The following is a 26,021-nucleotide window of genomic DNA, read 5'->3' on the forward strand; positions in this document are numbered from 1 at the left end:
GAATGGTCTTAATGGCATCTAGAGTAGTGAATTCTGTCCAGAAGGTTTTCAATATACTTAGCCCAGATGCATCAGAGGAGTCATTTTCTATGGCAGTTCTAGCCTGATGAAATGTATTTCTTTAATAATAAGACTTGAGTGTCAAAATTACTCCTTGATCCATTATGGGATGAGGAATGAATGTTGTGTCAGCAGGCATGAAGACAACATTCATTCCCTTGTATATTGACATACAAGGGCTGGTCCCTCTGCAGGCTCTCAGGAGGATCCTGACCTGTCCAGCCTCGAGTATCTGAGGCCCTGTCATGCTGCATCACTGCCTCCTTTCTCCAAATTTCAAGCCCTGTGATTCCCTTGGGCTTGTCTGAATAATCCAGGATAGGATTCTTATTTGGAGATCAGCTGACTGGCAGCCTTCATTGAATTTTGCCACGTAATGCAGCATGTTCACAGGTTCTGGAGAGGAGGATGTGGACAGCTTTGGGAGGTCATTGTCCTGCCTACCACAAAGCTCTTATTATGTGGTTAGTCTTCTTTTCAACCTGTTAACTTACGTTTTTCTAGTATCAGCTGTTTTTGGCTAATGAGATGTTCCTACACTTTATTTGATATTCTTTGTCACTTTCCTCAAACATGCCCCTCAACAGGTAGTGATACCATTTTTCTCCAGTTAGAGCTGAAGTTGGCCTTTGAAGGTGGATTCAAGAACTTGGTAACTGCATTTATGCTTACAGTTTCAGGGAGTCCTGGGCTGTAATCTAAAGGTCCTACTGGTGCAGGCCTTCATCTTTATTGGTTGGTGTTGAAAGAAAGGGAGCGAATGGTGGCTCCAAGCCTTCTTTCTGGGCTGCTTTGTGCTTCACTTGTTATGGATGCAGGTCCTGGGCTTGGAATTAATTGCAAACAAGTCTTGGACTTCTCAGAAGTGGTGGAAGGCTGTCAGATGCTCTTTTCACCCAACACAGTTTAAGCAGCTGAGTTGTATTTCATCCACTGAAAGGAAAATCTTGTTCTTGAGCTTCAAAATGTGAACCGCTCAGGGAAGTCTTAGGGCCAAGATCTCACAGGTGGACAATCATCAGGCACTGATAAGATCTTAGATAGTAGCTCCTTGTTGAAATTTCTGGCTCCTGCATTCAGATTAGCCTGGTTCTGGTTGCTCACCGTCCACTGTTGACACCTGCATTTGTTTTCTCAGGTCCGGGCCCACCAGCTGGTCTTGCCACCTTGCGACGTAGTGATCAAAGCCGTTGCTGATTATGTACGCAACATTCAGGACACCTCTGACTTGGATGCCATAGCTAAAGATGTTTTCCAGCATTCACAGGTAAAAAAAAAAAAAAAAAAAACAGATTCATGGGATACGACTTTGCATAGTAGTGTGGCCAGGTTTGGAAGAAGGGGACTTGTGGGTGCAAGCTGACTGGATGGGTCTGAGAGCTCTTGCTCAGGCCACTGGAAGAAAGCTGCAGGTTGCAAGGCCGAGGCTGAGGTAGCCTGGTCATGGTCCCTGCCAGCCAGGAAGTCTCAGCTGCTTCACCCAGCTTTTCCAGCCTGAATAGAAGGAGGGAGATTCAGTTAGACGGTTGGTGAGGTCTGCTGCTCATAAGTTCTCGAGCTTAATAGAATCTGTATTTTGGAGTTTTCAGAATATGGACTGTATCAAGTCAGTCATATGGCATTATAAATCTCTGATTTGTCTGTTTTCTTCAGGTGATGGTCAGGGATTTTCTTCTTTTTTGGGGAAGTAGGTATGCCAACAAGTTGGCATCAGTAGAATAGGCAAGGCTCTGTGAAACTCCTGCCGTGTCTCTGGAGAGCTGAAATCTGGCCAGGCACGGTGGCTCACGCCTGTAATCCCAACACTCTAGGAGGCCGAGGCGGGCGGATCACCAGGTCAGGAGTTTGAGACCAGCCTAGCCAACGTGGTGAAACCCTGTCTCTACTAAAAATACAAAAATTAGCCAGGCGTGGTGGCAGGCGCCTGTAATGCGAGCTACTTCGGATGCTGAGCCAGGAGAATTGCTTGAAACCGGAAGGCAGAGGCTGCAGTGAGCGGAGATCACGCCACTGCCCTCCAGCCTGGGTGAAAGAGTGAAACTCTGTCTCAAAAAAAAAAAAAATGCTGAAACCCTGGGTAGGCACATCCCCAGTCTGTCACTGCCATCCGTTCCCTTGGTGCAGATGGCTTGAGATTCGTCTCCGGGCAGGACCAGAGACCGAGCAGAGTGGAAGTCAGAGAAGTCCTAGAGCTAGAACCAGGGCCCTGACTACCACGTTGGAGTTCTGCTCTTATAACTACATTGCTTTAAAAGAGTTCACATTTGGTTTGATTCTTTTGTAATAATCTCTGGATTTTCCCTGAAAGTTTTAACATCATTCTAAATTCTTCTCTTGAAAAGCTGCAGAATATTATACATGTGCTGAATTATAAAAACATTGTGATACACATGACCAGTGGCACACTCATTTATGAAGGTTTTCCTGCCTTTATTTCAGTCTAGAACAGATGACAAAGTTATTCGATTTAAGAGAGCAATTGGATATTATTCAGCGACTAGTAAGCCTATGTCATTTCATCCACCACATTACTTAGGTAAGTAAATAAAAGCCTGTGATCAATATTGACCATGTGATAATCCAAATAGGTTTAAATATTCACCATATAATCTTGTAGGTTTATGTTTCTGAAACATGATTTTCTGTAGTTATGCCAGTAAGTATAGCCAAAGTTCCTGGGCAGACTCAGTAGCAATCCCTGAAAATATTGAGGAGGAAGAGAACTTAACAGCCTTCGTAGGATGAAGAAGAATCAGATGGCATCGTGCAGATGAGGCAGCAGGTCGAGGGGATGTTGATGTCTTGGCAGCTCTGAGATATCTGCTTCTAAATACAGAATTGCCTGAGGACATAGAAGAGCCTCCACAACTTCATATGAAGTGACTTCATAAATGCAGTATATTTGTAGTTTCTCTTTTCTTGACCTCTGCCTTTTTTTTTTTGAGACAGAGTCTCGCTTTGTTGCCCAGGCTGGAGTGCAGTGGCGCAATCTCGGCTCACAGCAAAGCTCCGCCTCCCGGGTTCACACCACTCTCCTGCCTCAGCCTCCTGAGTAGCTGGGACTACAGGCGCCCGCCACCACGCCTGGCTAATTTTTTGTATTTTTAGTAGAGACGGGGTTTCACCATGTTAGCCAGGATAGTCTTGATCTCCTGACCTCGTGATCTGCCCGCCTCGGCCTCCCAAAGTGCTGGGATTGCAGGTGTGAGCCACTGCGCCCAACCTTTTTTTTTTTAATTCTTTTTTCTTGTTGAGCAGAGTCTTGCACTGTCGCCCACACTACTCCCAGGAGTGCAGTGGTGTGATCTCGGTTCACTGCAACCTCTGCCTCCCAGGCTCAAGTAATATTTGTGCCCCAACCTCCCGAGTAGCTGGGATTACAGGCATGCACCACCACGCCCAGCTAATTTTTGTGTTTTTAGCAGAGATGAGGTTTCACCATGTTGGCCAGGCTGATCTCGAACTCCTAGCCTCAAGTGATCTGCCCATCTCAGCCTCTCAAAATGCTGGATTACAGGCATGAGCTACCACGTTCGGCCTGTGGAAGATCAAAAGTTAGTTCAGAGATTTGAAATTGGGAAAAAAAAATATTTATAAGCTGTTAGCCTGAAGCCTGCTTCATAATGACCATCTTGTGGAGGTTATAAAGCACTAAATCGTAAGTAGAAGTATGAGGAATAGACCCCAACTCTCGTTTAAATTGTGTTGTTCGCTTCATATAAGTTAACAAAAGAATGAATGCATGTACAAGAGACTCTTACTGGAAGGAGACTTTTTGTTTATTTGAGAAGACTAATTCCAAAATTGAAAGTGGCCTTAGGAGCTGCACCTTTCATTTATTCAAGCATGGTGTCTGCTGTGTGCTATTGGAGATCTGGGCATTGGAGATCAGAGGCATGGCACTGGCTTTGGCTGCCTATGTATGTGGCTGGGTGGTAGACAGGGAAACGTGGCCTGTGCTGATGCCCTGTAATAAAGGAGGTACGGCTTGTAACTTGGAGATGGGCATGGGTGGAGGCCAGGGCTGCTTGGCCCTGGCCTCTCCACTGGGAGGTCAGTAAATGGCAGCAGCCTCCCGGTGGGGCTCTTGGCTGCTCTCTCGCTCCCCTGCAATCCATTTTCTTCCCAACAGCCAAAGTAATGTTTAAAAATGGCAATTGGACTGTGCTACTCCCATGCTTAGAATTCCCCACTGGCTTTCCATCAGACTTGGAATAAATTCCCAACTGCTTACCCTGCTTCCTCCCCATGATCTGAGACTGCTGGCTCCTCACTCCTGAGCGCAGCCGCCTTTCTTGCCTTGCATGAACTGAGGTAGCTTCTGCCCTGGGCCACTGGGCCAGCTTTTGTGCCTGGAGGGCTCCTTTCTCTGATCGGCTTGTGTTTGTGCCCTTCTGATTTGTGAGATCCAGGCTGTCATGTTCTGCAAGGTCTGCCTGGCTTTAAATCTCTGCACACTCCTTGGCTTCTCTTTTTCACCACCACCACCCCTTCCCCCGTCACTCCCCACAATGTGAAGTCGGGGGTAATGAGGGCCTATTAGTCACCGTTATTTTACTTATCCCCAGTGGATAAATATTTGACTGAATGAATTGATCCACTTGGTTTTTAAATCAAGAGAGTAAAGTGATGAGATGTGTTTTAGGATTAGTTTTGGAAAAAGGGGCACAGAGCATCGGCAGGAGGGAGACTAGCTGTATGCCGTTTCATCAGTTAGGGTGAGGCATTATGGGACCAGATCATGGTGTGTCTGCTGTATACCCTGCATACAGAAGATGTCTAATAATTGCTTGTGGCGATGATGGGGAGCATGAACGTTGCCACCTGTGGCCTACTGCCTCCTGACCTTGGGCTCCCTGTTTTATTAGAATGGGGTCTTTATGTGAATATTAAAAGAGAAGGAATATGTAAAGTGCTTTAGTGAAGTACTTGTTCAATCATTCAATGCCCTTTTAGATCATTCTGCCTATGAGAATAACAGATACTGTCTGATAGTAGATACTGTCATTATTCTTCTCGTTGGCAGAATGCCTTCAACAGGCACGGAATGACTGGGCATTAGAATGAGCAGTGAGGAGCCTGAAAGGAGCGCTCAGAGGTGGGGCTGGCAGCCTCCTGTGTTTCGCTGACATTGTGCTCCTGTGGGACAATCTGTATGGCAGGTGTGGTTTAGAAAGTCCTTAGAGTGTACTTGGGACTAGAAAATCTGCTTGGGAGACAATTAGGAAGATAAGTATGGAGAAAGGCAGCACACTTAACATTTGGCATTGATCTGGGCTCATGATAACAATCATGAAGATGTTTTGAATAGGCAAGGTGAGTTAAGTTTGAATGTCTTAAAAATATGTTCTGCCAAGTGCTTTTGTGTTCTTATCAAATTATTAAGATTTTAGGTAAGTATTTTAGAGATGAAGTTTACTCAGAATTTAGTTTCACTTTCATTTTCACTACTGGGTGGCTTACGGAGAACAGGAAAGTAACTGGTAGAGTCTGGGATGTTTGGGATGATAGTTGCAGGCAGCTTAGTGTAGGGATGAACTGCCCGTAAATCCTCCTGTACAGCTTTCCCTGATGCTTCTGGGTGTTGCAGAAATGCGGGTTGTATGTGAAGGGACTAACAAAAGTACAGGCACAGAATGACAGCCAGGCAGGAAGTTTGGGCAGTGTAGAATTTTAAGATGACTGGTATGCAGTCTGGAATGGCAGGAGGCAAGCTTGGAGAGAGGCTTCAGGCAAGATTGGGAAGGACGTTTTGTTTCAAGCTACATACACACAATTTGAAACTAGCAGAAATGGATTCTTGTAAAAATAACTTTAGCTTTTTTCTGATAACTCTGAAGAAACATAAGTTATATTAGCTCTCATTGATTTTTCCCCCCTGCATACTACTGGAATCCTACCAGTGAAACTAACAGGATGAAGACTGGAACCTAAGTTGAAAGTCTAGAAGGAACAACATGGAGTCGGTGGGACCCTTTCTGGCACCCCAAGTTAGAACCCACGATACATTTTTCGTAGAAATATTTTTATAGGTAATAGATAGGTCCTAAGTGGTGTTTGGTGATCTGTCATAGAATCCAACCACAGTCCATTATGTTATTCTACAGGAAGATAATTCAGAATTTTGAATAACCAATGTGGGGATATCACTTTCTTGTTATATTAGAATTTGTCTTATTAATCATTCAGAAATTGGAACGTGTGTAGAGTTTTGGAGAAGTTTTAGGGTAATCATATGATCCGCTTAGAGAGCATGGCTATAGGGGAAAACATGGGGTGAGTTGATCTAACCAGAGGTTTCTAAACTTGGCTGGAATTTTAGATTCCACCTCGAAACTGCTCTTTCAGCATCTTCATTGGGACTTAGGAATTTATATTTTTTTAAAAAGGAATGTTCCTAGTTAGATACCAGTTGGCCTGGCTTTTAGGAACCACCACTCATCCTCTGTGCCTTTCCTTGTAAGCCTGTAAATCTATCTGCAATATTGAGAAAATCACCTGAGATCTCTAAACAGTTATTGGGTAGTGTAGAGTTTTTAGGAGGACACACACACACACACACACATACACACACAGACACACACACTTGCAGTATAGTCTCCCAGAAATCATGTATTTTGAGATGATTTTGAAAATAAGTGGTGATGAGATACATTTTTAAATTTTATTTTTTAAGCATTCACTATGTCATAATTACTAAGCGAGGACCTGCGTATCTGGAAATGATTGTGATTTGTTCTTTCTGTCACATGTAAAATCTGCCATAGCTCACCAGGAAATCACCAATGTAAATGCAACACGAATAAGATATGTGATAGTTGAGATTTCAAAATATTTAGTTCCCTGGTTAGACCAGTTGCTTAAAAATCATTGGTGGAATTTACAAAATAACAAGTAACACAAGTGTTAGGGTCTCACCTGAGATCTGTGGATGTGGAATCTGGGCATAGATCCTGTGTGCAGGTGAAATTGAGGCTGAAGAAGCATCCACTGTGTCATTGGCCTTCCTTAGTGAAAACAGTAAATGAGCTCCTACTGCACATTTTAATTGCACATTTGTTAGAATGGTTAACATAGAAAATACCAATAACACTAAATGCTGGTGAGGATGGGTAGCAACAGGTGGTGTTGCTAATGGGGATTGCAAAAATGGTACAGCTACTTTGGAAGACAGCTTCGCAGATGTTTACGAAATTTCCAAGTCATGCTTGTTGGTGTTTGCCCAAAGGAGTTGAAAACTTATATCTACACAGAAACCTGCACACAGATATTTAAAACAACTTTATTCATAGTAGCCAACACTTGGAGGCTACCAAGATGTCTTCAGTAGGTCAATAGGGAAATAAAGCTTGGTATATCTAAGCAATGAAATAATCAGCACTAAAAAGCAGTGAGCTATCAAGCCATGAAAAGATGCAGAGGAACATAAGCACATATTACTAAGTGAAAGAAGCCAACCAGAAAAGGCTACATACTGTGTGATTCCAACTATAGGACATTCTGGAAAAGGCCAAAGGTATGGAGGCAGGAAAAAGATCAAGGGTTGCCAGAGGTTGTGGGGAGGGAGGGATGATTAGGCAGATTTTTAGGGCAGTGAAACTATTCTGTATGATACTGTAACGGTGGATACATGGCATTGTACATCTGTCCATATCCAGAAAATGTACAGCACCAAGAGTGAACCCTAATGTCAACTGTGGGCATTAGGTAATCATAACGTAGCCAGGTTTGCCTCATTGATTGGAACAAATGTGTCACACCAATGCAAAGTGTGTCCTCTGCTCAAAATTTCTGTAACCTTGAAACTGCTCAAAAAAAAAGGCCTTTTTTTGTTTGTTTGTTTAAAGAGCTGGTTGATTTGTGAATTTCATGACAGGCAGTGCACTGGGTGCTGAACGGTGTGGTAAATAAGAGAGCAGTTACCTTTGCCCCTGCAGATGAATGCATAGTGGGGAAGTGAACACCTGGGAATCCTGCAGGAAAGAGAACAGGAACTTCAAGGAAGACCAACCTGATTGAATCAATCTACGATTAAAATGACGATTCTGATTGATTAGATTATTGTCGAGTGGGATTTGGGGGTTCAGTAGGCATCTAGCAAGGTGCCAATATGGGAGGAAGTGTATTCCATGCAGGGGAGGTGGCATGTGAGAGGTCCTGAGGTAGGAGGACATAGTGAAGAAGAAGAGGAAGAAGAATGTGGCCGAAGCACAGAAAGCAGGGAGAGTGGTCAGGTGATGCTGAGAGCGGTAGTGCAGTTGCCAGGCATCACCTTGGATTTTAGACTTTAGTCTTAGAACATGAAATCTCATGGAAGAATTTTTACCTGTAAAAAAATGATTTTGTAACTATCATACTACAATGTGTTAGTCTTAGAACATTACTAATATCTTAGCCCTCTTATATGTCTTCCCTGGTTGCGTTCCTCGACTCTCTACCACCCTCAGTTTTGTATTAGTTATTCTCTGCTTCTCTGTATAATTTTATGTCTGTATGTCTGGATACGAAATAGTTTCATTTTGTTTGTTATGAAATAAAATCATATAGCATGTACTCCTCCGACTTGCCTTCTTAATATTTATATTATTGGGTTTCATTCATGTTGGCGTAGTTCATTTTTTAATGCCATGCAGCATTCCATTGTATTAATATATATTCGTCCATCCTACTGTTGATGGAAAATGGACTGTTTCCAGCTGCTTACCATGATGGATAGTGCACTTGTGAACTTTGTTTCATGTGACCTGATGTGCACAGGAGTGGAATTCCAGGGAACCTCCGGGGTAGGGCTCTGCTCAAGCCTCTGCTGCTGCCGGACACGGATGCACCTATTTATTCTCCTGGCAGAAGTGAAAGAACTCTCTCGTTGCTCCACGTTTTTTTCTCGGGGGGGGCTAGTGATTATGAAACTATATCCTGTAAAGGTTTCAGTTTGCATTTCCCTGATTACTAATGAGGTTGAGAATCTTTATGTTTATGGACCAGTAGGGTTTCTTCCATTGTAAAATGCTTGTTCATGTTGTTCGCTTATGTTTCTGTTGGGTTGTTTTTCTTTTGCTTATTCATAGGGATACTTAATATATATATTGGATGCTAGTCAGATATATGGACTGCAAATAAGAATCTCCTAGTCTGTGGCTTGCGTTTTTCTGTCTTCATGATGTGCTTTGATATCAGAGTTCTTAATGTCAAATACATGAATTTTTCCCTTTATCGTTTGTACCTTTAAGTCCTATCCTGTATTTATGGTGAGATGATGTCATGTCTGAGATTTGCTTCATAATAATGCAGTAGTGGGCAAAGAAGGGTGGAAGTGCAGATGACGCGCAATAGGCCGTGTGCTGGTTGATTTTGAAGGTGGTTGGTAGATACATGTGGCTCATAATACAGTTCCCTTTTTTCTTGTGTATGTTTTAAAGTGTTACATGAGAAGGAGAAAAAGAAAACGTAAAGGAAGAATTCCTCCCTAGCCTGAGGTGACAAACATTTTGTCTTCTAAAAGTTTTATTTATGATTTTGCCCTTTGATTCTACCTGGCACTGAATTTTGTTTATGGTTTGAGTAAGGGAATTCAGTTTCTTGTTCACCGTGTGGAGAACCTATTGCCTTAGTATTGTCCACTGAGAACACTGTCCTCTTCTGACATATCGAGTGTCTCCATGTGGGTCTGTTTCTGGGCTCAGCTCTGTTGAATTTCTGATTATCCTTGTGCCACAGAATTACGCCATTCTAGTCACCATAGCCTTGTAATAATACTTGATGTCTGGTTGGGCAAATGTGCCCATGTAATATTTCTGCAAGAGGTCGAGACTGTTCTTGATCCTTTTCACTTTTATATACATTTTATGATCCTTGTGGAGATTTTGATTGGAATCACACCAACTCTGCAGATCAATTTGGAAAGAATAAAATCTTTATTATTGAGTGTACTAAAGAAAATGTTACATTTCTCTATTGATTTGAATTGTCTTGAATATCTTTCCATAAACTTGAATTTTCTTCATTAAACATTCATAACATCTTTCATTAAAGATATTGCTAAGTATTTATTTTTGGGTGCTATTTCTATGTGTGTCTTAAATTATATTTTCAAATTAATACTGTAAGTTGATTTTATCTTAACAACTTTGCTCAGTTCTTATTAATTTTCATAGTTGATTTGTATCTTGCTTTGGCTGATTGTGTCTTCTCTAGTATCTTTTTGATCTCCGTGATCTTCTGAGCCAGCTGTGACTTAGGGCATGATTTTTTTTTTCTTCTTTTTTTTTTTTGGTTTTCAAGATGGAGTCTCGCTCTGTCCCCCAGGCTGGAGTGCAGCGATGCAATCTCAGCTCACTGCAACCTCCACCTCCCGGGTTCAAGCAATTCTGCTGCCTCAGCCTCCCAAGTAGCTGGGATTACAGGCGCATGCCACCACGCCCGGCTAAGTTTTGTATTTTTAGTAGAGACGGGATTTCACCATGTTAGCCAAGCTGATCTCGAACTCCTGACCTCGTGATCTGCCCACCTCGGCCTCCCAAAATGCTGGGATTACAGGCGTGAACCACCGTACCCGGCCAGGGCACGATTTTTAATAGAAGGTGCGATGGTGACTGTTCTTGTCTAGCCCTTGATCTTAAGGGGGAGTCTGATGTCTTGTCATCTTAACCCTTAGCACTGTCTCCTCTACCTTTTCCAGGTTAAAGAACTGTCCTCATGAAAGAGTTTTAATCTGGGAGTGGTGTGCTGAGGTATGCAGTTGGATTGCTCAGGCCTCAGTGTGCCGAGGGGATCGGGGTGGTTAAGGGTGGTAGGGTAAGGAGTGGGAAACTCTTTCAGCATTGAGGCAAGGCATGGTTGCAGTCCCTGGGGCAGGTTCTCCTCTGTGGGAGGCAGGAGTGCTGGGTGGATTTCACAGATTTTTGGGAGATAGAATAAGTAGATAGTAGATAGTAGATAGTGATGCTTGATTATAGAAGCTCAATGAAAAGAATTCTGGGGAAATGGCTCCCAGAGTTTTGGCTTGAGCAGCTCAGGTGAGGATGCCATTAATGAGATAAAGATGATTGGAGGAGGAGCAGATTTGAAGGATGGTTTTGGACACGAATGTTGAGGCGCCTTCTAGGATCCCAGTGGAGATGAGAAACGGGCGTTAGAATGCACAGGTGAAAGCAGAGTGAGGAGCTAAGCTGGAGTCCTGGGTTGCAGCTTTGCTGGTGTGCAATGCTGAGAGGAGCCATGGTGGTGGAAGTGGAGGATAAAGAGATGGCGCCCCTGGGGCCAGATGCAGGAGGCGGATACACAGAAAGAGTGGCACAGCGAGGCTAGGGGAGATACCCTGTGCACAATTGTTAGAAACGCTGAGTTCTGAGAGGCTGGGCAGGATGAGGGTGCCGCCTGATAGGTGGAGTGTCAGAAGGACCACTCAGGGCAGGCTTCGGCTGAATTTGGGGCTCCCAAACCTTGTGTATGTACAGTTGGTTGGCCCTCAGCAACAGGCAGTGGATCCTAGGAAAAGTCATTTTTAGCTTTCCTTCTTCCTCAGTGTAGAAATTCATAGAAGAGGATAGGATGGGTGGCAAGCTCAGGCCTCTCTCCAGTCATTTCCATAAAGGGGTGGGGCTTTGAAATGCAGGGGAGAATTAAACAGGTTGAAGTCGTTACGGGGATGATGACTGCTGAGAGAGATGGGTTAACGATACAGAAGGGATGGTTTTGGTGCACATGTGGTTTTACAGTGGAGGTAGGGGAGCTTGATCTCTCATAGCAGACAGCCTCCTGCTACCTGGCCTTTTGAAAGTCCAGCCTCCACTAAGCAGCATGGAGAGGTCACAGAGTGAGCAGACTGAGGGCAGATACGTAGAGCAGCCAGAATGCTGTGTGTCAGAGAAGAAATTTGCAAAATAGGACCATGTTGAAAAAGGTGCTGATCAGCACTAAGCAAAGAACAGATGCTGTTCAACAACCAGGATGCTGTACAGCAACCTGGTCCTGGTCACAGCAGCACAGTGACCTCTGGATGTAGCAGCTGCCAGGTGCTTGGGAAGGGCCCCGTGGGGTGTTTCATTGGTCAGGAACCTGTGGTCAGCTTGTGTCCTGACAGGTCCCCAAGGCTGGTCACATTCTACCAGACCAGACTGTGTCCGAGGGATCACCTTCTTGCAACGCCCAGTGACTGACCTGGATGGCTGAGTGGTCTGGGGTGGGCACTGCTACCTCCAGCTCAGGCAGCCTGCCCAGGAGAGGGAATTCATGTTGCGAAAGTTACTTGTGACAAACCTGAGGGAGAAGTCGGGCTGGTCCTGGGACTGGTGTGCTGGGCTCTGGCCATGGGGAGCCTGCCGCTGCTTTGCTGTTGGGCATCACTCCATCCTGACTGAGAAGGGCTCCTGTGCTACATGAGGTCTGTGTGTCCGGCTGCTCCCCTGACTTTTCCTCAGAATAAACAGCCCTACTTCATGTGTCACCACAGCCCTGATCCCTGTGTCGCATTGCTCAATAGATAGTGTTAACAGTTATTTTGAAAATACACGTGCTCTCTCTCCAGTAACATACCCCCTAGAATCTGAGGAGAAGATGAGAAAATATCCCACTTGGAAGCTGAAAAGACAATATGTAAAGAATGGTTTTAAATGCCGGACAACTGATCCTAAGCTGTGGAGAAAAGCTGGTCAGCCTCCAGGGAACCCAATGGCATGCCACTCAGACCCTGGAGGTCTGAACAGAGCCCACTGCAGGCTCTGGTGAGAAGTCTGTAGCGTAACCTGCCTGAGACAGCTGAGTGCTCTAGCAAAAGGGCCAAAGGATAGAGGCAGGTCCTGTAGTGCGGAAAGAATGGAAATGTGAGAGAGACCACACGGTGGCCCACACTGCCCCAGGCCATGCCTGGCTGACAGCTGGACGGCTGGACCCACCTGGACCCACCTGGTGGCCCTCCTGTCCTGTTGTGGTCTGGGCAGAAGAGGAACCCCTGGGGCCTCCTGCGGAGGAGTGGGCTCAGCAGGGGACATGGATGGCCTCAGGGGTTGGGACTGACCAAGCCTGGGGGCTATGACCCGTAAGCGGGGCCCATTATAGAAGCTGGGGATGACTTTCTTATTTTCTCCAGAGGTAGTTTGATACTGTGCAGTGTGGAGGTGCCGTATAACTTAGCCATGTCCCTGCTGTCATTGTCAAGAACGTGTTTAGTTTTTTGCTACTATAATGATTTAAAAAAATTTTTTTTCACGAGGTATTCAATATTATACTATGGCTGTATTTTACTAATAACCTTAAAAATTTGACATTCCTTAAAAATGTGTTATATTAGGCCGGGCGCGGTGGCTCACGCCTGTAATCCCAGCACTTTGGGAGGCTGAGGTGGGCGGATCATGAGGTCAGAAGATCGAGACCATCCTGGTTAACACGGTGAAACCTGTCTCTACTAAAAATACAAAAAATTAGCCGGGCGCGGTGGCGGGTGCCTGTAGACCCAGCTACTAGGGAGGCTGAGGCAGGAGAATGACGTGAACCCACGAGGCACAGCTTGCAGTGAGCCAAGATTGCGCCACTCCAGCCTGGGTGACAGAGACTCCGCCTCAAAAAAAAAAAAAAATGTTATATTAAATCCTCACTTTGTCCTATAGCTTTGCTTACTAGACTTGCCCTTTCTTATTTTTATACTAAAGTTTTGTTGTTGTTGTGATGAATAACTGTTAAAAAAAATAGAAGGAACAGTAGAGTGAGTGGTGGCATACCTACTTCAGGTTACACAAATGGCAACCTGTGCTTGAGGTCAGTCTTTATAAAAAAGAGATGCATCAGGCTTTTCTAAAAGTCATGTACAGCCCCCTTGAACGTGTTTTTATATTTCCTCACCTCATACATATGCAGTAATTAATACATTGCTTTAATTTTAAATTAAATGCTGTATTGGGCTTACTATTCTGCACTTAGTCTTTTTGAGATGTGTCCTAGTTCATCTTGATGAGTTTTTATCTTTAAAGCTGACGCAGATGACGTTGATCTTAAGCCCTGGAGGCTGACAGAATAAAGGGCACCAGAGGGAAGTCAGGGCATTACTCTCTTTGAGTAGAAAGGCCACTCATCTTGCGCCTCTGGTCCAGAATTCCCAAGTAGAAAATTGGATTCTCCTGCTGGTGCTGGGGACTTTGCTTTCAGTGTCTGCTCTGCGACCTTTCACTCCATTTTCAGTGAGTTCGTGGTAATTAGAGTGAAGTAGGAAGTGACACAGGCTGCCTGATCTTGTGGCCGTTTTGGAAGGTCATTTTTATTTTGAACTTAAAAATCGAATGTTTTGGAAGAACCTACACCCTCCTTTGAGCCATTGTGTGATTTAAAAGACTGCAGCGTGTGTCTTCCCAAAGTGGATGCATTTAGGTTTATTAACGTTGGGTTTGTTATTGGCGTTTCAGTATTTGGTAACAAATGAGGAATGTCAGTTCAGTTTACCAGTGACTTCAAAATAGAGAGCTGGTAGAGTTTCCTTTTAGGTTGTGCTTTTCCAAAATCCACAAATGGTCAGAAACTCATTTATCTTGTTTCATCATAGACTTACAAAACACATTTCGGTGCCTAAATGGGATTTGGGATTTCTGTTTGCTTTTTGTGTTGCTTTTGTGAGTGTGTAGAGACAGGGTCTTGATGTGTTGTCTGGGCTGATCTGAACTGCCTCAGCCTCCCCGTGTCAGGATTGCAGGCATGAGCCGCCGTAACCAGCCTTAATGCGATGTAATGTTTCTATTCTGCCTTCTTGAACCTCGCTCAGTCAGTACACATATTCTGTTCAAACTGAATAATTGAACCCAGGAACTGAATACATTTAGGTAAAACTTGCTACTTGAGACTTGGGCACCGGGTGGATTTGAATGATGCCGTATTCGTGATGTCTACCCTCTCACTATCCACATTCAGGGATGGAAGAGATTTGGAGAGTGAGGAATGCTTATAGTGAAGTTCAGCCCAGCTCCCTGCTGTAGAATGTTCTTGTACGAGCAGTCGAGCAGTCAGTAAAGCAACCCTTTTCATTGTTGAACTGCTCTCGTTCTTAGAACGTTCTTGTTTCTGTTGACTTGAAATTTACTTCTGTGGTTTAATTTTTCCCGCTGTTCTGAATTCTTTCACGTGCCGCACAGGACGTGCCTGTTCACTGAGTTCATAATCTTACTTCTCATGGGGCTTGCACTTAGCCTTCTTCAAGCTCGTCATCCCTCAGGTTTTGCCTCCTCCTGTCACCAGGCCTTGTCGTCTGGGCACCGGCATCTGGCTCTTCCCATGGAGTCTGGCCAGCACCGCAGGCTCTGGACCAGCATCAGCTGCCCCCGGGCTCTTAGCTCTTGGGAGTTGCTCCTCCATCCTTTGCCTGCCTGGGCACCGACCTTGCACCTGGTCTCAGTCCAGGCTCGGCCCCGGCTCTGCTGGTCCTCCTCTCCCTACAGGATGGCCAGCCGCCGCGCCCTCCCACTGTGCTCCAGGCCCCACCCGGCCTCTCTGGACACTGGGTCTGTAGTGTAATGGGAACAGGTCACATGACAGTTTCCTTTCTATACCTTTTTATCTTCTGTAGACTATTGAGATTTAGTAAACATGTCTGCACATGCTTAAAATGGTTGAAAAGTTTTGCCTTGTGTGTGTTTGCAAGCGACGAAGACTAAAGGTGGTAGGGATTATATTAATTTATTTAATCTTGGAATCAACATTTTCAAAGCTATATTTTTTGGGTAATACTTGAAAATCATACAATGTCTGCCTATTTGTTTATTTATGAGATGGAGTCTCACTGTGTCACCCAGGCCAGAGTGCTGTGGTGCGATCTCTGCTGACTACAACCTCTGCCTCCTGGGTTCAAGCGATTTTCAGCCTCTGCCTCCCGAGTAGCTGGGGTTATAGGCACCTGCCACCACACCTGGCTAATTTTTTTTATTTTTAGTAGAGACGGGCTTTCGCCATGTTGGTCAGGCTGATCTTGGACTCCTGACCTCAAGTGATTCGCCCGCCTTGGCCTCCCAAAGTGCTGGATTACAGGCATGAGCCACCGAGCCAGGCCAGTTTTTTGTTTTGTTTTGTTTTGTTTTTTAAGACTTACTTTGTTGTTATTCTTTGTTTTGTTTAACATAACATTTCAGAATCATATGCCAAGTAATAGAGGAACATTTGTTAGGTGGGGCTAGGAATGGGGACTGGGGTAAGGCCCACTGTAGTTCTAAGAAGAGGTTCCAGTTTAACACCATCCCTATAAGAATTTTATCATATTTTAATTCAGAGCAAAAGCCACACAGCTGCATAGAGGTGTAAGTGAGTCCTATGAGGAAGTAGGGTGACTGAGCTGTAAAAAGTCAAGATCACACAGCTGAGGGATTGCAGTGCATGTTTCTTTTCATTCTGAAAGAACTTTTTACTATTTAACAACTATTTTTAAAGTTACGAAATATTTTGAAATATAGTATACTTTTTTGGCCTTTTTTTCTTCTTTCGCTCCTTGTCTTCAGTCTGCGTACTTTTTTTTTTTTTTTTACCGAAAGCCCACCTCTCTAGTAAGTGTGGAAGGAAGAGAATGAGAAACTGGTGGTGTGATCTCTACTCTGGAGCCTCGCGTCCCTTCTGAGAAAGATGCCTCTTGTTGTAGAGAAGATACATAGTGGTTCTGCTCAGCTGCACTTGGACATGGAGAACAAGAACCAATTTAGACCCAGGCCTGAATCCACAGAGGCAGACCCTGGGTTAGGAGGCACTTCTGCAGCCTTCAGAAGATGCAGACCAATTAATTAACTCATTGGACTGCTTTGATAGACTAGTGACTTGCTCTGTGGATTCACAGAGAATTATTTGAGGTCAATGATTGGAATGTGATTTTAGAAAATATTCTTTCCTTGGAATTCTTTGGTTTTATGCTGTAATGTAGTTTGTTTGTTTGCTTTAAAGGAAAGTTTGTGCTTTCAAGGACGGTTTTAGGATGTAATGGCCAAAAATCAAACAACAAAAACGATCATCTTCACTTGAATATATGGGTGCTACATGAGTCTCGCTTTTCATTTGTATTATTCCAAAGTTAGGTATGTGAGGTCAGCCACAAGATATTATACACTAGACATTTTACATTGATTTAAATTATACTGTCAGAACTTGAATAGATTTTATAATATTCTTTGGGCCAAACCTGCCTGTCAGAATCACGTGTGAACAGTTTTGTAATAGCGACTTTGATTGCACACGTGGAGGTGCAGATCTAGCGAACATATTGTTTTAGGAACAGCTCCTCATATTGTCTGTGCCATGCATGTGTGTGTGCCATACATGCACGTGTGGGGTGTGTTTGTGTGCACTCCTGTGCGTGTCCGCACCTGTGTGTGAGTGAGCACTTGATCGTGCACGCACATCCCTTAGAGGTGTGGACCTGTGGACTTACTGGTCAGTTAGGAATATGTTGTGTGCGCGTGTGTGTGCATGTTGCGTGCAAGTGTGAGGTATCTGTGACTACACACATGCCAGTCTCATTATTCCCAGCTTCTTATACTGCAGTTGTCTTTGTTTGGTACAAAGGTGGAAGCTCTGCCAAGGTTTTTTCTTGGTACGAGCCAGGATCAAAGGGCTGTGGCGTTTTAGAGCTTACAAGCTGAGGGCCCTTGGAAGGCAGGAACTTCAGACGAATTCTAGTCTGTAAGGTTCCTAGTTGTTCTCTGGGGGGAGTCAGCAATGATCTGTGCTTCACTCCCAGCGTCTGTTGGCTGTGCTTGGCTCTCAGGAGGCTGGACCAAGGACAACATTTGCTCTCCTGGTCTCACCACACCGGTATTGGCTTAGGGAGCCTCTTGCGAATGCCGCCATGGACGTTAGCTTTTCAGAGAACAAGAGTGAAGGTTTGGGGAATGTTTCTGTCCTTACCTGTATTGGCAGTAGGCAGTGTGAGAGGTGGTGGTTTGTGGGTCGTGTTCCCCTTGCCTGGTGTTTTCTTCTGATTTCATACTGCTATAAAGAACTGCCCCAGACTGGGTAATTAATAAAGGAAAGAGGTTTAATTGACTCACAGTTCAGCATGGCTGGGGAGGCCTCAGGAAACTTCGCATCATGGCGAAGTTGAAGGGGAAGCAGGCACCTTCTTCACAAGGCAGCAGTAAGAAGTGCCGAGTGAAGGGGGAAGAGCCCCTTATAAAACCATCAGATCTGGTGAGAACTCAGTCACTATCATTAGAAGAGCATGGGAGAAACTGCCCCTGTGATCACCTGGTCTCTGCCTAGACACGTGGGGATTGTGGGGATTATAATTCAAGATGAGATTTGAGGGGGGACATGAAGCCTAACCATATCACCTGGTGTTCAAATGAAGAGGTTATAGAAGCATATCTACTGCTTAAAGAGGGAAATTGGAGTCAGGAAGCTTTAGGCTTAGTTTTCTTCCACATTTAAAACAAGCCCAAGGAAGAGATGGTGCAGCCGTACAAGCCCCTGGCGGATCTGTTGTGTCTCACACAGGTTTTCTATGTTCTCTGTGTCTTCAGCAAAGCATCTTACACCGCCTCAGGGCTCCTTTCATCCCCAGGCCCAGTCCTCAGCCTGACACAACATAGACGCTTAGCAACTAAGTGTTCTGAGAGGGAGTGCAGCTCCTGGGGGTCTGCGTCCCATGTCCTTGTGTTTCCTGCTGGTGGTGTTTGGAAGTGCTGTTGACATCTGGGCCCCAGTTGGTCCTTGTTACTGCGGGTCTTGTGCCGTCTCTGGAACAGCCCTTTATGGGCACCATCTACTCACTCATTCACTTCTGTTGACTGACGTGGCCCCTGAGATCTCTTCTTGTCCTTAGACTCCGTGAGGCCAGATGTTGCGTGTGGAGGCTTCCAGCCCCTGCCTTCTGTCCCAGCTTTGGGCTGGCCCGGCTCCTCGTTCTGCTGTCCTCCTTCAGCCATTCCTCCATGTGCTTTCAGTCCCCTAACAGATTTCTTCAGTTTGCAACATAGCGTGGGAATGATGACTAGCACATGCCAGCACACATCAGGCAGGTTTATGAAATTATGTTTTAAGAGAACACAGAATCCCAAATTACTCATCCTGTATATGTGTTAAAATGTGTAACCTAATTGCTGAACAATGAAAAACAATTCCTTTTACATTTAAAAACTCACTAGTTAGCTAAAAGTATAATGGTAGTTGCAATGTACTTTAAACAGAAAAGTCCTCTTGCTTGACAAAGGTAAAGGAAACTGTTCGGTCCAAATTTGTTCCTTTCATGCCTGCCTGGGCTTCTGGTTTTGCAGAGACCTCAGGCTAGGAGCAGCCCTAAGCAGGAAGACTGAGTTACAGAGAATCCCCACCAAGTTGCAGGCAGAGGGATAGCCGAGGCCCTCAGGAAGTGCAGAAGAGCAGAACCACTACATCAAGTTCACCGAGAGATCTGGAAAGTTAGAATCCCAGTCCCAGTCCATCAAATCGAGCATCATAAAATTAAGTTGTCCTTACTGTGAAATGGCAATTTGTAATGATTTCTGAGAAGTGGGACCCATGGTGGTGTCGATGTCTGAGCCAGGTGAGGGTGAGATCCCTGGCGCCATGGGCTGGCCGCCAGGATGCCCTGGGAAACGCCTTCTGTTCACAGCTGTGTGATTCTTTTCTTTCTGTGTTGGTGAAGCAGCCAGACCCGGTCCGTTTGGAATGCCTGGGATGGTGCCGCCGCATGTTCCTCCTCAGATGCTCAACATTCCGCAGACCTCTCTGCAAGCAAAGCCCGTGGTAAGGCCTTCCCTGCGTGCGCTGGGTCGGGTGGCCGGTCTCAGACACGGTGTGTGCATTGAATTTCAGTGAATGCCAAAATAAGTTCCTAAGCTCTTGAATTGATGTGTGAAATAGATGCCAGTGTTTGTTGAAATAAAAGTGAGCCGGGAAACGTCGGCCTGGGCCTGAGTCGGGTCCTGCTGGCCACGTGCGCGTGACCTGTGCCCTTCGCTTCAGGCCCCACAGGTGCCCAGCCCAGGGGGCGCCCCGGGCCAGGGTCCATACCCGTACAGCCTCTCTGAGCCAGCACCTCTCACGTTGGACACGAGCGGGAAGAATCTGACGGAGCAGAACAGCTACAGCAACATTCCTCACGAAGGGAAGCACACGCCGCTGTATGAGCGGTCCTCGCCCATCAACCCGGCCCAGAGCGGCAGCCCCAACCACGTGGATTCCGCCTACTTCCCTGGCTCTTCTACATCGTCATCTTCCGACAACGACGAGGGCAGCGGAGGGGCGACAAAGTGAGTGGTGCACAGGTTGTGGGGTGCTTCCTGGCGGGTAGTGACCTGGGGAAGCTGCCTTCTGGCCTGCCAGCCCAGCTGGTGTTGTGCTCAAAGATATAGTTTGTTGCAGGTGGGTGATGGTCAGTCTGTACTCAGACGGGGGCTCCTTGGACAGAGAGGAGAGAGGAAGAGTAGGTATGTTCTTTGAAGTTTCCATGATTTAAAACCTGCATCATCCCAGCCCCATGGCCTGGAGCCACAGGAACCTTTCTGGGGAGGAATTTGACAAGAACTGGTTTGTGTGATGCCCCAAACATGGGGCCATTTGTCCGGTGTGGTGCCACTCACACCCACCACAGCAACCCCCTGCCGACCCCCGAAACATTGATCTCCTGGCTCCTGGATCAAGGGAGCTCTGAATTTCCTCTCCTTCTCCTAAACTCAGCAGATCAGAGGACACTTTTGAAATAACACTGTTTGTCCAAGCAAAACCCTAGAAAGCTGCCTAGACCCGGGCTGATTGTTTCCTTACAGGAGTATTTTAAACACTGTGTGTCCCTGAATAAATGAGTTCACAAATACATAGCTGGTTAAAATTTGATCGAGGAAATCTTAAATTTGCACTTTCCCTTTCCTTTAAACTGTCTTATGTTTAAAACAAAAAAACAGAGAAAAAAAATTTCTTTCCTTTAAGTCAATGTCTCCTTTTCCTTAGTGTGAAATCTGCAGCGTAGATAACCAGGACTGGTTGATGTTACATCTATTTCTTATGTAAGAAATGTAAGAGACATAGTTGTCAGTGTCCATGCCAGTTCTTACCTGGAGTGTCACCTGAAGCAGGTGATCTTTCTTCTCTGTCCTCTGTTGATCTGTAAAATGGGAATGAATGTCTGATGATCCAGGGAAGAGCTTATTGAAGGGCTCTCTGCCATCCAGGGATGCACACCCTGTTTATATCAGGGAAGTATAACATTAATAAATGTTGATTTGCTAAATGTGCAGAGAAGTATAAAATTAATAAATGTTTATTTGCTGTATATGCAATGCCAAGACTCTAAAATGAAGTAAAGAGTTGCAGTTGAATATTCAAACTTTTAAATTAACCTCTAGCAAGATAATAGATTGAGTACCCATTGAATCAGAATCTCTGGTTGGGGCCCCCAAATTTGCATTTTACATAAACACCTCAGTCAGTCTTTAGCACACTGAAGTTTGAGAACAACTGGTAGATGGTCTTAGAAGCCCTTACGCACCAGAATTCTAAGGCATGTGCAGTTTGTTATAAAATGTGACTCATATCAGCAAGGTCCAAGTGTCTGTTAAATACAGTTTTTGTTTTAGTAAGCAATGTTCTTTCTAAACTCTGAAACATGGGTGAGAAATAAGACAAAAAGCAAAAGAAGTAAGCTTTATAACCCCAACAAGAGTTCAGTGCTCATGATGGAGATGTGGAAACCAGGTCAGGGTGCTGACTTGGGGATGTAGGTGGTGACTGGAGCATATCTCAGTTGAGGCGCTTGTTCCTCCGGTGGGGAGGGATTGAGAAGAATGTGAATTGCCCATCTAATTTGGCAAGTTGTCTTTGTTAGGATGAGCTGAACTTGGAGTGAGTAGGACTGCCTGAGCATGTCCTGTCTTTGCTGTGTACACACCCTCCTCCCTGTCTGTGAAGGTTCTGATCAGCTTTTTGGAGTTCTGGGCATCTGGCCTCCCTCTGACCTCTTGCAGTGCTTATCGTCTTTATCCCTGGTATGGCATCTTTACTGTTTTCTGGAGATGCATCTTGTTTCTGCCACTGGAATTTGACGTGCTCAGAGGCTTGCGTTTTCCGATCCTTGTGGTATGAAATGCCGTGAAGAATGCAGGGTACACCCTGTAATCAAAAGATTGGATTTAAGCTGTGTGACTTAGCAGTGACTTAATTTCCTTGAATCTGTTTCTACTTTTATTAAAATAAGGAAGAGACAGACATGTTAGAGTTGAGATGAATGAAGGCAGAGGAGATGAGGGTGCTTGTTTCTGAAGGCTTCGGGGTCAGAAACTAGCATTCAGCTTGGGGTCAAACCCTTGATCACGGGCATCCTTTGCTTCTGGCAGGTACAGGGGTGTGATGCGTGTGCCAAGTAGGGACAGTGTTCATGATTTTCAGCAAGGGTTCTAGTGTGTTGAATTGGTTGTATCTGCAGTGTGTAACGTGCCCCTTAGGCTGTGCATAAGAGAACAAAGAATAGCTTTCATAGTTTACCAAAAAAAAGTCACTACTTTTTTAAGCTTTGGTTTAGAATTGAATGAGGACCCCGGGACCTATGTTGCTTTTTCAGGATGGTCCTAAGGGAATGGAAATTATTCATTCTCTTAGGCAAGAAATACTTAGGCATTTATTTACCAGTGGACAGGGCAGAGGATAGGAGTGATGAGGTCTGTGGCAGAGCTTGCATTCTAGAGGACAGTATGTGAGCTGTGAACATAGAAGCCCTGACGAGTGCATGAAGAAGACGTGCCGAGAGTGAGGAGCGGGGAACGGGGAGCGCTAGAGCAAAGCGGGGCGGCAAGACTGGGAGAAAGAAGCAAACCAGCTGATGGGCTGTGGTGTGAGGACCAGCAGGGCTGGGCCGTGCACAGCTGGATGTGTTCTAAGTGCCACGGGAAACATCTAGGGCAAGCTTGTTATCCCGTGGCCCGCGGGCCGCACGCAGCCCAGGATGGCGTCCCAACACAAATTCATAAACTTTCTTAAAACATGATGAGATTTTTTTTCTGATTTTTTTTTTTTTTTTTTTAAAGCTCATTAGCTATCGTTAGTCTATTTTATGTGGGGCCCAAGACAATTCTTCTTCTTCTAATGTGGCCCAGGGATGCCAAAAGATTGGACACTGCTGATCCCGAGTGAGCTTAGCATGACCTTAGGCTGGAGAGACCCTGGTGTTTTTTTGGAGGTGAGTTTACTGCCACCTTGATGCCATTTACCCTCGAGACAGTGGGTCTCCGGACAGTCAGACCATTCAGCTAGTGGAAACAGTTGAACTCCAGAACTCTGGTCTTAAAATAAATTGATGGTAGAAATGTTTATATGTATGTATATATTTTAAATTTTTTTTGAGATGGAATTTTGCTCTTGTTGGCCAGGCTGGAGTGCGATGGCATGATCTTGGCTAACTGCAACCTCTGCCTCCCGGGTGCAAGCAGTTCTCCTGCCTCAGCCTCTCGAGTAGCTAGGATTACAGTTGCCCACTACCACGCCCAGCTAGTTTTTCTGTATTTTCACTAGAGACGAGGTTTCACCATGTTGGCCTGGCTGTTCTCAAACTCCTGACCTCAGGTGATCCACCCGCCTCGGCCTCCCAAAGTGCTGGGATTATAGGCGTGACCCACCGGGCCTCGCCAGAAACATTTATAATTTCTGGACTATAAAATAGCAGAGGCGATTGCCCTTGTAGATGCGTAGCAAGATGTGCCCCCACCTGCTACGCTCGCCTCATTGTCCAGCCCAAACTTCTTCTGTCTCTGTAGTGGATGTTCAGTGATACCACAAGGAAGGAATAATGTGGGACACCCTGCAAAATAAATGGCCTAGTTTCCCCAACAATAAATCAGTGGCACTCTTTTAAAGAGTAGTAGTGATGGGCGATGGGGATTGTTACAGAAAAAAAGAGACAACAAAAAAAGAAAAAAGCTTCCTATGAATTAAACAGGTAAGTGCTTTTCTAAAATTATTATTATTATTACTGTTTTAGGGACAGGGTCTTGCTGTTTCACCCAGGCTGGAGTGCAGTGACATCATAACTCACTGCAGCCTCAAGCTCCTGGGCTCAGGTGATCCTCACACCTCAGCATGTTCCCCCTGAGATGAAGGACATGTTCCACCATACCCAGCTAACTTGTATTATTTATAGTTATGGGGTCTTGCTGTATTGCCCAGACTGGTTTCAAACTCCTGGCCTGAAGCCGTCCTCCTACCTCTGCCCCTGAAAGTGCTGGGATTACAGGCATGAGCCACTGTGTGCAGCCGATGGCAACTGTTTTAAATGGAAAAAGATACAAATGTGCTGGGTGTGGTACTGTACACCTGTAGTCCCAGCTACTCAGGAGGCTGAGGTGGGAGAATCACTTGAGCCCAGGAGGTCGAGGCTGCAGTGAGCTATGATCATACTTGTGAATGGCCTATGCACTCTCTCCTGGGCAATGTAGTGAGAGCTCATCTCTTAAAAGTATAAGCGTGGAATTCACAGAGGAAGCAGCCATCGATAAACATAAAAAGTTGTTCACCCTCAGTAAGAATATCAAAGTTCTATAACTTAGAACATAAGATACCTTTTACAAAAGCTTATAAAATTGTCAAACATTTATTTTTGAAGATAAAATGTGGTGAGGGGTTATGGACGGAGTTACTGGGTCCTGGCTGTCGCCACTGAGCATTGCTTGATGTTGTCATGACTTGTGGACGTCTGAGAGCTGTGTGGCTTCGGGTGCTCTTTGTGGAGATTTGCTCTGTGCCTGTAGGAAGGTGGCTGTGGGGTGTGCATGGCAGCAACGTTGGTGGAACAGATGTGTGTGACCCCATGCTGTCATCAGGGTTCGTTGCGCAGGAGCCTCATACATACTACAGAGAATCTGCTTTTATAACCCCAAGTTCATGGGGAGGCATCCACACAGATGGCAGCAGATCGGGAAATGCTCTCAGCCAGTCCTCAGGGGCAGTAGGGCAGTCTTCATCTGCGTGCGCTTGGCGGCTCTGAGCTTTATCTCTTCTTTTTGTTGTATTTCTTTAATATCTTATTCAGCGTTTTAGTTTCTTTAGTTGGGTGAGTTGTTCAGTGTCTTTGTACCGTACAGTTCTCCTGTGCTGTTGGAATGGAAGTCATGGGCTGTGTTACTCTTTTGAAATGTAAATTTCTCTTTAGAATTTTTGGAAAAATCCGTTAGAGGAGGAGTTCTTAGAATGTGAGAAGACCTCTTGCCACATAGCTGTGCCTGCTTGACGTATTTTTCCAACAAAATTGAAGGTGAACCTGTTAGGAGCTCAGTTCTGAGTCTGATGGGCTACTTTGAAGAGACACAACACTCTCTTTCTAGCATGTTCCTTGAAAGAAAATAGGCTGGTGCTTGGGTAGTGATCAGAACTGGCAGTTATTCTAGGCCTAAAACAGTTTGGCAATAAAATAGGAAAAAGGGGCCACGTGTGGTGGCTCATGCTTTAATCCCCACACTTTGAGAGGCTGAGGCTGAGGGATTACATGAAGCCAGCCTGGGCAACGTAAAATTTAAAAATTGGCCTGACGTGGTGGCATGTGCTTGTGGGTCCAGCAACCTGGGTGGCTAAGACAGCAGGATCACTTGAGCCCAGGATTTCGAGGCTGTAGTGAGCCATGATGGCACCACTGCAGTCCAGCCAGGCAACAGAATGAGTCCCTGTCTCTTAAAAAGGAAAGAAAGAAAAGGAATGAAATGTGTGGCTTTCTAAGTAATGTCTCTGCCAGTTCCTTTGTTAGAGCGGTAGAGCAGTACCAGCATAAACTTGCTTTATTCTTGTTTAAATTTTAAAAATTAAGGTGACATTCTTGTCTTTTTTCCCTTCCTGGTGCCTATCAGATGTTTGTAATCTTGTTTCAGTTGAATTAAGAATTACAGCTGAGGCTGGGTGCCATGGCTCATGCCTGTAATTTCAGCACTTTGGGAAGCTGAGGTAGGCGGATCACTTGAGGTCAGAAGTTCAAGACCAACATGGTGAAACCCTTTCTCTACCAAAAAATACAAAAATTAGCTGGATGTGGTGGT

At 45.1% G+C, this 26,021-nt stretch overlaps 1 protein-coding gene across 2 annotated transcripts in view; it reads left to right on the forward strand.

The window, feature by feature from the left end:
• FAM120A (family with sequence similarity 120A) overlaps positions 1 to 26,021 on the forward strand; it is a 115,362-nt gene that overhangs the window by 45,593 nt on the left and 43,748 nt on the right. The window contains exons 4-7 of one of the 2 annotated variants that reach the window (XM_025358792.1): positions 1,199 to 1,327; positions 2,500 to 2,596; positions 19,658 to 19,758; positions 19,978 to 20,264. In XM_025358792.1, coding sequence (XP_025214577.1) covers positions 1,199 to 1,327; positions 2,500 to 2,596; positions 19,658 to 19,758; positions 19,978 to 20,264 — 614 coding nt within the window. The remainder of the gene's footprint in view (positions 1 to 1,198; positions 1,328 to 2,499; positions 2,597 to 19,657; positions 19,759 to 19,977; positions 20,265 to 26,021) is intronic. The other variant, XM_025358793.1, reaches the window with a different exon arrangement.

The sequence above is a fragment of the Theropithecus gelada genome, chromosome 15 (genome assembly GCF_003255815.1).
Source record: "Theropithecus gelada isolate Dixy chromosome 15, Tgel_1.0, whole genome shotgun sequence".
NCBI lineage: Eukaryota > Metazoa > Chordata > Mammalia > Primates > Cercopithecidae > Theropithecus > Theropithecus gelada.